The following is a 10,939-nucleotide window of genomic DNA, read 5'->3' on the forward strand; positions in this document are numbered from 1 at the left end:
CACAGAAGGGAGATAATCAGGTCTTTATTTTAGCTGGCTGGGCCAGCACGGCTTGTCCTGTGACCCAGCTGCCATGGGCAGCGTTCCAGAGCCTCCACATGGCAGTTGCACAGGATGCCTGGGAGACGAAAGGACCCTGGACACAAATGTTCTGCACAGAAGCTGTTACAAATTCCACTTAAAAAAAAATGAGGAAGCCCAGCCTTCCTGGAGCAATCAGGATGCTTATTTATAGTGGCCAGCGGCCCCTGCCAGGAATTCCATATAGATGGGAGAGGGGCCCCCACCTCCCCACCCCGCCCCGTCCTGCTCAGCAGGGAGGAACAGAAACTCACGACCCCAGGCTCTACGTCATGTTTTTGCCTTCCTGCTCTTTTTAGGGAACTAAAAATACCTACCATTTGCATGGTAAATACAATGCTTTCTTTACGTGACACAGGTCAGGCTGGGAGCTGGTGTTTGGGAAGCACACGGAGAAAGTCTGAACACGGGCTGGGAAGCAGCAAGACTCTGATACACAGGCCACTGTTCAAGGCCAGCTGTCGCTCTCAGCCCACCCTCTTCCTGCCCCTCCCTGGAGAGCTGCTGTCGCTGACCTTCCTGTGCAAGAACCAAAATGCCTTTCTTCTCCCGCTCCGAGAGCTGGTGAGGTCGCCATGCCACCAAGGCACCTGGAGCGAGAGCAGGTGGTCGTGGTGTCTGTGGATGGCAGGCCTCCCCTGATGATCAGTTTCACACCTATCTCCACTCCACCCCAATCCTCACCACACACAGGGGAGGCCTGGAGACTGGGTCCCCACCATGGCCCATCCAGCCCTGGTACTGCCAAGGAAATGGACAGGGAGAGACGCTGCTTCACGCTAGCCTTTACCCACAAAAAGTGTTCTGGTGACACTGGCTCAGCGGTGAAGAATCCGCCGGCCGATGCAGGTTCGATTCCTGAGTTGGGAAGAGCCCCAGGAGAAGGAGGAAATGACGACCGACTCCAATTTTCTTGCCTGGGAAATCCCATGGCCCGAGGAGCCTGGCGGGTCATAGTCCATGGAGTCAGAAAAGAGTCAGACATGACTCAGTGACTAAACAACAACAAAATAACGTGGAAACAGCATGCATCAGTTCAGTTCAATCGCTCAGTCATGTCCGACTCTCCACGACCCCATGAATTGCAGCACGCCAGGCCTCCCTGTCCATCACCATCTCCTGGGGTTCACTCAAACTCACGTCCATCGAGTCAGTGATACCATCCAGCCATCTCATCCTCTGTCGTCCCCTTCTCCTCCTGCCCCCAATCCCTCCCAGCGTCAGAGTCTTTTCCAATGAGTCAACTCTTCCCGTGAGGTGGCCAAAGTACTGGAGTTTCAGCTTTAGCATCATTCCTTCCAAAGAACACCCAGGACTGGTCTCCTTCAGAATGGACTGGTTGGATCTCCTTGCAGTCCAAGGGACTCTCAAGAGTCTTCTCCAACACCACAGTTCAAAAGCATCAATTCTTCGGCACTTAGCTTTCTTCACAGTTCAACTCTCACATCCATACATGACCACAGGAAAAACCATAGCCTTGACTAGATGGACCTTTGTTGGCAAAGTAATATGTCTCTGCTTTTGAATATGCTATCTAGGTTGGTCATAATTTTCCTTCCAAGGAGTAAGCGTCTTTTAATTTCATGGCTGCAATCACCATCTGCAGTGATTTTGGAGCCCAAAAAATAAAGTCAGCCACTGTTTCCACTGTTTCCCCATCTATTTCCCATGAAATGATGGGACCAGATGCCATGATTTTAGTTTTCTGAATCTTGAGCTTTAAGCCACTTTTTCACTCTCCTCTTTCACTTTTATCAAGAGGCTTTTTCATGTATAAAACCATCAGAACATCAACAAATATCTTACTGTCCCTTACAAGTATCACACACACACTTCTAGATGATTTGTGGATTTGCAGGTGTTTTTTGGCTTTTCTGAGTGGCTTGCAGAATCTTAATTCCTCAGCCAGGGACTGAACCTGTGGCCTTTGCAGTGAAAGCTTAGAGTCCTAACCACTGGGCAGCCAGGGAAGTCCCTAGATTTGGAGTTTTATTGAAATTAATGAATACAGCCTATAAGCATAGCAAAACAATATAGCTACAATATTTTACCACCATTTTTACGATGAAAAAAATTTGTGGTGGTTGACTATACTTCAAGATCATGTGTTACTTGAGAAACTTAAGGGAGGCAAAGGGTCACCATGCTGTGACCCTCATAATTAAGATGTTGATGGAAGACTCAGAGACAGCAAGAGGTAGAAGCAAGATGCAAAAACCAAGGTAGAAAAGTCAGCGTTGAACTGTACAAATGGCCAGAGAAACAGAGACGGGAGAGCTTATCACCGCATTGTAAATAACTTATATTTGGCTAAGTTCAAAGTAGCACACACACACACACAAGACAAAGAGGAGAAATCACTCAAATGCCCATCAGTAGACGACTGTTTAATAACTGACAGAATATTCACTGGGTAAGACACCACGAAGCTGTTAAAAAAGAACAGGGTCAGCCTGTAAGTATTGATATAGAACCACTCTATACAACACTCAATATGGAAAGAGAGAAAAATTCCACGTACACGCATGGAGTTCTGACAATTCGACTGTCAAACTCGGCAGTGGAGGTGCCTGGGGAGAACAACTGAGCGTAGGGTGGGGATGCGGGAACCCAGGACGCACCCTTTGCAGGAGCTGAGGCTTTTACAGTATGTGTACAGACGTACTTTTCAAGGAAAACTCTAGGATTTGCTTTGCTTTAGGGAGCCCAAAGGGGAAACCTTGTGTCCCGAAAGTGTCAGTGGGTCCAGACACGCAAAGTTTCCCTGACACCCTCGTGGACAGGACAGTACTCTATGATGGTAAACAAAAGATAACTCTGTAAATTCACATGTGGTCTCCTGACCTTCTCAGATCCAGAGCGTCAGGAAGGAAAAAAGATTTCCTCATCCTGTTAACGTGCGCACACAGCCAAGACACTGGTTCCATTTCCCACTGAGGGTCTCCACCGACTCTTTACATGATTGGTAGAGGGCATTATTAGGCTATCAAGTACTTTGGGTTTCTCTAAAGGTTTTCTTTTATCCAAAGCCACAATGGCCATTTTGTCTATGGACCCCGAAAGGCTCTCAAAAGACAGATCTCAAATCCGCTGTCCTTTGGGGAGGATCTCTTCCATGAAAACCTGCTTTCCTGGGGAACTCTGGGAAATGGTCGTTTCTGAACAGCCCACCCTCGCTGACCGTATTCCCACTGTAGTCACTGTGCGGTTGTCTAAGATGCAGCAGGGAAGTCAGCAGTGTGAGAGCTGTGTTTTTATTCATTTATCTGGCTGCGCTGGGTCTTGGTGGCAGCATGCGGAATTTCCTGTTGTTGCTCTTGCAGCACGTGGGTCCTCTAGTTGAGGCATGGGACTCTTAGTTGCATCATGCGGGATCCAGTTCCCTGACCAGGGACTGAACCCCAGACTCCTTGCATTGGGAGTGTGGAGTCTTACCCACCAGACCCACCAGGGAGGTCCTGAAAGCTATGTTTATTTAGAATAAAGTCCCAGAGCCTTGAGAAGAGTGACTGACAGTGTGGGATGACAGCAATCATGCTCCCTCCCAACACAGTGCTTCTGCTTGAGAGGACGCTCAGTCCTGTGACACCGGCCCTTGCCGGATGCCAGGAGAGGCGGGAAGGGGTCAGGTCCCCACTGTCTGCAGAAGGCACCTGACAAAGACCCGAGAGCTAATGGCCAGGGTGCTGGGCCTGCGGTGCGGGATTCCTCACCTGACTGCGTCACAGCCCCGCTTCCCACTCGGAGGAGCCACACACTCATACACCCACGTGCAGAGCCACTGCTTCTTTAAATGCCTGAAGGATGCCCTTTCAAGGGAATGAACACAGACTGCAATGCCCGCTGCTCGGAATGCCCTCCCCAGCTTTCCCACCAATGCCTAGAACAGAGTCCGGCACAAAATACACGCTCCGTGAATGTTCATGGAATGACCGAACGAGACCGGTTAGGAAAACTCAGATTTAACCTAGACAGACTCCTCCTTATAACACAGCTCACAAAACCCACCGGTGTCCTATGTGGGGAAAAACACGGAGCCACGTTTGAAACGGGCTAGTTTCTATCACACTCCTCTCGTGTGTGCCCTTCAGGAGAGCCTGCCACACAACCAGAAAACAGACTAGCAGGGTCCACGGCAGCGCACACCTCTGCAAAGACCTGCCGGCGGGGACAGGACCCTGGAGACAGCAGGCCCTCCTGCCACCCTCCCAATCCTGGTCCTAAAACACAGAGATTGGAGGGGCACGCAGTCTCTGGGTTTCTGAAAAACCCATTTACATCAGTCCCTCCTGGGAGAAATGAAATGAAGGAGGCAGACAGATAATACGGGACTGAAAATGATGATAAGGGAGAGATGTGTATATTCCAGGATGAGAGTGAACACGTTTATTACAAATTAGATAAGCTTTGTTTTATAAGAAGAGAAGAGTAGGAAAGAATTAACAGTGTGCCACTTAAAAGACTTAATGTGATCACCAATGCTAAATCAAAGAGGCATGTTTTCTGCCTAAGGAGATAATGAAAGACTGTATAAGCTAATGTAATATGGCAGCAGCCTGGCAGGGCCTAATACCACCCTCCATTTGGGGCATTCTGTCTATTCAGCAAAGAACGGGTGGACGTTCTTGTCCTGTGTGGTGTCTTCCAAAGCACAGAAGCAACTCAAGTCACTTTGTGAAGGCAGTGAAACCCTTCTTTCCGAACCTGACAAGGCACACTGAGGAAAAGCTGGTTTCTCCTAGGAGAGTAATTGCAAAATTCTAAATAAACACTAGCAAATAGAATTTACAGTATGTTAAAGGTTTACTACCCCATGGTCAAGGTAAATTAATCCCTCAATAGCCTATTAGGCAATCAGTTAATTGCACATAAGCCATACCATCAGGGCAAAGGCGAAAATTAAAAGCAAAGGCTACAACAGCTCAATAACTGAAGAATGGACGTTAAGTAAAATCCACCTCCCTTCCTAAGGTGAGTTCTGGGAAACAAGGCTAGAGGGCCGCTTCCTTAACACGACAGGGACTATCTACCCTAGCCAACAGCCAACAGTAAACCTCACAGGGAATCATGTCCCACTGAAATCTGGAAACGAGAGCAGACTGGCTGTCACCAGTATTCTTTAACATCACATATGGTTTTCTAAGCAGTATATTAAAGACAGTAAACAGACACAAGAGCATAACTGTTAGAAAGGAGAAAACTTAGGCTTATTTGTTGGTCACAGACTCCTAGAAAATCCAAGACGATTCTACCCCTAAATGAAGGAAGAGTGATTGACAGGGTATCTGGTTATAAGTAAGTAAATAATTACTAAAAATCATATGCCAGATATTACCAGTCAAAAATCATAAGAGAAAAAAAAGATTCCAGTTAGAATAAAAAAAATAAAATGAACTATGGCAAGATGTTGGGAAAGACTGAAGGCAGGAGGAGAAGGGGACGACAGAGGATGAGATGATTGGATGGCATCACTGACTCAGTGGACATGAGTCTGAGCAAGCTCCGGGAGTTGGTGATGGACAGGGAGGCCTGGCGTGCTGCCATTCATGGGGTTGTAACTAGTTGGACCCGACTAAGCAACTGAACTAAACTGATGGCAAGATGAAATATTTGAAAATAATCTCCAGAAATGTGTGGGATCCATATGAAGAAAATTACAAAACTTGACTGGGGGGTGAGGGAAATCTTGAATAAATGGAGAGACAGACCATGTTCTGGGATGGAAGCTTAGATGTGGTAAAGATGTGAAGCTTTCCCAGGTTACTTCCAGGCTTAAGAAAATCTCAAGTCAAATATCTCAAGGAGATTTTGGGAGAACTTAACAAAATTATACCTGAGTTCTACTGAGAAGAACAAACAGGTGAGAAGAGCTAAAATAACTACGAAAAAGAAATGAATACTACTTCTCAGAAACTCCCAGGTAAAAGCATAATGTAAACACAGCATCCCTAGGCTGCCTGCCTCCTGCAAGCGCCTTTAAAACATCCTCAGAAGTCAGAGGGGACCTCTGAACACAGGGTCTGGAGAACCGGGCCCAGCACAGGCATCAAGTCCTCCTGCATGGTCCATTCTCAGTTCGCTCCCATTTCCACAGAGAGGTCCCCAGGGATGATGCCACACTCTGGGCCCCACGGCTGAGGACACAAGTCCCGAATAAGGCTCAACACGCGGCTGAAGCACATGCTGGCCAGTAGTAACAGGTCAAATGAGGCCTTGGCCACCTACCTGCCCAGAGCTCTGAGGTTATGTGAGGGGCCATGGGGGCGGCCATCACCATCAGGGCACAGAGAGCATCCTCAAACTCGGGGCTGTGGAGAACAACTCTCTGCGAAGCTTGCTGGGGGAGAGAAGAGAACAGCAGGGTAACACACTGAGGCATGCAAGATGAGAGAGATGGGTGAGAGAGGCCATGAAGGTACCTGAAGTCCAGAGACAAGCAGGCAGGAAGAGACTCTTCACATCACTTTAGTTCTAGGCAAAGAACTTTCCCCGTTGAATCACAGTATTAAAAATAGCTGGAGCAGCAACAGCAGTTGTATTATTGTTCTATTTTATTTTTTTGGCTGTGCCGCATAACTTGTAGGATCTTAGTTTCCTTAAGAGTTTTGAACCTGATATGAGGCCCTCTGCAGGGGAAGCATGGGGCCCTAACCACTGGACCACCAGGAAAGCCCTGAGCAGATATATCACTGTTGACTGAGCATTTAACCACATCCTTCAGCTGATGCTACCTGGTTTGGGTCTTCCCACCCTTTGAGCGCAGTACTGTTAGCCCACGTGACACATGAAGCAGCTGAGGGCTATGACAGAGGGAGAGTCACCTGTGCCTGGACACACAGTCAAGCGAGAGATGGAGTCTAGATTAGAATGCAGGTCACCACTGTGCTAGGCTTCCTGTATGTGCAGGACCAGCGGGAAGTGCAGAGACGTGCTCAGAGGTTCTGCACTGTGAAACTCCCAGGGCTGGGGTCCTCTTGCCCCTCTCAAGGATCTCAGGGGTCCTCCTATTCTTTGCCAGTTCTTGCCAACACTCAGCGTCTTCCTGAGGTGAGGCTGATCAGTTAACCTAGTCACACCCATTCACCTGCTGCATACCAAACTTTGGAAATAAAATGTCCAGAAAGGCGTGGTCTCTGCCCTCTGGGAGCGGCAGGCCACCTCACCACGTGACTCACCACCACACCAACCCCCCTTGGCCAGGAGCAAATGGGCACAGACTGGCCACTTACCGAGAGGGCACTGCTGAGTCCCATCAGCTGAGAAATCGCAGAGTTCAGCGAGAAGTCCTCTGTGAAATGGGCAGTCACCTATGGGTGAAAATAGAATCGTTCACTTTGTTCAAAGTTCCGTTAGGCTAACACACACACACACACACAAACTGAATTATCCAAAAAACGTGGAACTAAATGTATGCCATAAAAGATACTTATAACTGTTTTCACTATCTCAAGTAGTCACTATAATGTTTTATCAGCACAAAGAATTTTAAAGTCCAAGTCAATGTTGTTTCGGCCACTCAAGACTGCTCCTTTTCCTCTATAGCTGTGACAGTGTTGGTTCCCACAGCAGGTGCCTAAGAAAACACTGATCATTACCTGAAACAGAGGCGGGACCCACCTGATGACCAAACAGCAAACAGGAGACGGGATAAAGGATGTCACTTCCCACGGTGGCATGACCTTAACTCACATTGAAGATTACTGGTATATGGGGATAAGGTCAGTTTTACATTTTCTTTTTTTTTTTTTACATATTCAAATATAGAGTCAACACAAGAACACAAATACTACTTGTCAGCTTTTTCCTATTGGCATGCTTTTCAATTTTGAGCCATGGGTTAAGGATACAGAAAACTAACACATCCTTGAGATGTCAAGAGTTTCCAGCCTGCTGAAATAACCCAATTCTATTATCTGACAGAAGAGAAGAATTTGCCAAATTCAAAGAGAAAATATGCGATATGCAAACAATCATTCAAGCAGCACTCAGATGACTAAAGTCAATTTCATGAGCTCTGTTTCTCTACAGCATGGGAGAGAGGATGGAAATAAAGCTGAAGAGGTGTCACTAAATGAGACCATGCTAGATCTGGGGCCACTGCAGTCTACACAAACAAGAGGAAAAGCTCAGCTCCTTCAATGTCCTCAGTTACCGGAGTCCAGAGAAGTGACCTTGGCTGACTTTCTAAATTTGAATCAGCACATCTTAAAAAAAAAAAACACATTCAGCCTAAGGAGAATTTGGGGTATCTGGTACCCATTCAAAAGTGGCTTCAGACTTCCTAAGTGCTTTCTTTCAAAGACATATGGCATTTTTCCACAAAGTTCTTAAACAGGTGAATGTCATGGTGTTACAGCAGACTTCCAGATGAAAAATTTACAGGGATGTTATCAATGAAGAATCTTTAAAAATTATTTAGACAATAATATGCTATTCTCTAAGAAGATAAGCCATTAATTTATTTGCAAAATTCATTCCACAGTAACTTCCACAAATACTGTGTAACAAAGTTTCTGAGTGGAAAAGTCTCCACTATGCTGAGTATCAGGGAACTCTGCTCAGTTCCTCATGGGCTGTGACTTGCACAGGGCATTTAACTGTTCTGTGCCTCAGTTCTGCCCACAGAAGTGACGATGAAGAGGCTAAAGATGAGGATAGTAAAGAACAGAGTCTTTTCAACCCCTTTCAACTCTAAAATTCTATTTCTGTTTTTATAATGTATACTGTGTGTCATTGGTATAACATTAAACTTGATTCTCATCTGCAAGTGTTAGTTGCTCAGTCACGTCCAACTCTTTGCAACTTCACAGACTGTAGCCACAAGGCTTCTCTGTTCATGGGATTCTCCAGGCAAGAATACTGGAGTGGGTAGCCATTCCATTCTCCAGGGGATCTTCCTGACCCAGGGATCGAACCTGGGTCTCCTGCATTACAGACAGATTCTTTACTGTCTGAGTCACCAGGGAAGCCCTGCTGCTGTTGCTGCTAAGTCGCTTCAGTTGTGTCCGACTCTGTGTGACCCCATAGACTGCAGCCCACCAGGCTCCCCCGTCCCTGGGATTCTCCAGGCAAGAACACTGGAGTGGGTTGCCATTGCCTTCTCCATTGTGTGAAAGTGAAAAGTGAAAGTGAAGTCGCTCAGTCGTGTCTGACTCTTAGCGACCCCATGGACTGCAGCCTACCAGGCTCCTCTGTCCATGGGATTTTCCAGGCAAAAGTACTGGAGTGGGGTGCCATTGCCTTCTCCGAGGGAAGCCCTGCTGCTGCTGCTGCTGCTAAGTCGCTTCAGTCGTGTCCGACTCTGTGCGACCCCATAGACGGAAGCCCACCAGGCCCCTCAGTCCCTGGGATTCTCCAGGCAAGAACACTGGAATGGGTAGGATGTGTTAAATATGGAAACATGGAAAGCGGGCAGCCTCCTGGAAAGCGGGCAGCCTCCTCAGATCACCACTAGGGGGAGCCATTTCTCAAGGGCGTCCCTTGCCCTTAGAGCTTGGGCACCGTCGCTCCGCCGTGGGGAAATAAATACCCAAAGCAGCAGGATGAAGACAGGAGGAAGACCCAGTGTGCCCCGCCCAGGGCAGGCAGGCCACACAGACCACGAGGGCTCAGTCACAGAATCAACCAGTGTCCCGGAAAGGGTTCTGACCTGAGAGATGACCGAGTTCTTGTACTCCCACAGCCTCCTGGCCTCGGCTTTCTCCTTGTCGCTCAACAGCTGAGGCCTGGGCGCCTTCCCAGACGTCCTGGCCTCGATAAATCGAGTCACCAAGGCCCACAGACGCTGCTGCCATCTCAGCACCCCGGGGAGCGCGTCGGCTGCGTGTGACGTTAGTGAACGACAGAGAGAGAGACAACGTGAGGATGTCTGGTCTGGTCACACCTAAGCGACAAAGCACCTGTGAAGGAGGAGATACTTCACGGGATCTCCCCGAGGGCAGGCAGAAGGGTCCTCCCTGGCTGCCAGTGCCTGGGAACTCAGCCCAGGACTGACTCAGTCATTTCTTCTTAGGGCCCCAGATATTCTGAGCACAGGACGCAGGGGCTTACTCAAAGTGTTCCCAGCAACTGTCACTGGCCCAAAAGGAGCTTAGAAGTTTGGGCCAGGATGTGCAGGAGGGCATCGCCTCCTTGGTTAAGAAAGCCTGCTGTGCTGTGACGAAAACGTCCTCCGAACCAGCAGTGTGCATGGAGACAGGGCTGAGTTACACGGCGCAGGCTGACCTCTCACGTGGACAGGCAGCACACAGAGGCCGCACTGGTCCCCAGGCTGCGTTCAGAGCCACACTGCTACGCAGCCTGACGTGTCTTAACACAGGCCGGGTCCTCGCCAGTTTCGTGTTTCACGTAGTTCAGCATGTGCGCATGCTCAGTCGCGTGTGACTCTTTGTGACCCTGTGGACTGCAGCCCACCAGGCTCCTCTCTCCATGGGATTCTCCAGGCAAGAATACTGGCGTGGGTTGCCATTTCCTCCTCCAAAGGATCTTGCCAACCCAGTTTTAGATCTAAACAACTCTGGAAGAAGGAATCCCCACGCCCCCCACCCACGCTCCCCACCCGCACCCCCAAACACCCCGACCGTGGGGCTCTGGAGGCTGCTGTGGGTGACTGCAGAGGTCACAGGTGACGTCAGGGCCAGGCTCCAGGTGGGGTTCTCTGGCCTGGTAAAGGGCAATGACACCGTTCCAGGAAAAAACCTTTCAGGTTACACCAAGAGGGGACTGGCCTGTGTGGACCGCAGTGGGCCCAGGCGTACCACAAAAACCAGCCTGGCTCAAGGAAATGTTCCCAAAGTGGGATCCTCGTAGAAGCTGCCGGAGAACACCTAGTCTATGCTGAAGGCAGGCTCCCAGCCCC

At 48.8% G+C, this 10,939-nt stretch overlaps 1 protein-coding gene across 1 annotated transcript in view; it reads right to left on the reverse strand.

Annotated features, from left to right (window-relative positions):
• Positions 1-10,939, reverse strand: part of LARS2 (leucyl-tRNA synthetase 2, mitochondrial) — a 148,020-nt gene that overhangs the window by 10,866 nt on the left and 126,215 nt on the right. Inside the window, exons 17-19 of the mRNA XM_010862414.1 lie at positions 9,731-9,900; positions 7,311-7,388; positions 6,307-6,418 (exon numbers count right to left, since the gene is read on the reverse strand). Of these exons, the coding sequence (XP_010860716.1) occupies positions 6,307-6,418; positions 7,311-7,388; positions 9,731-9,900 (360 nt within the window). The remainder of the gene's footprint in view (positions 1-6,306; positions 6,419-7,310; positions 7,389-9,730; positions 9,901-10,939) is intronic.

This window comes from Bison bison, unplaced genomic scaffold (assembly GCF_000754665.1).
Source record: "Bison bison bison isolate TAMUID 2011002044 unplaced genomic scaffold, Bison_UMD1.0 scf7180017864482, whole genome shotgun sequence".
Lineage (NCBI taxonomy): Eukaryota > Metazoa > Chordata > Mammalia > Artiodactyla > Bovidae > Bison > Bison bison.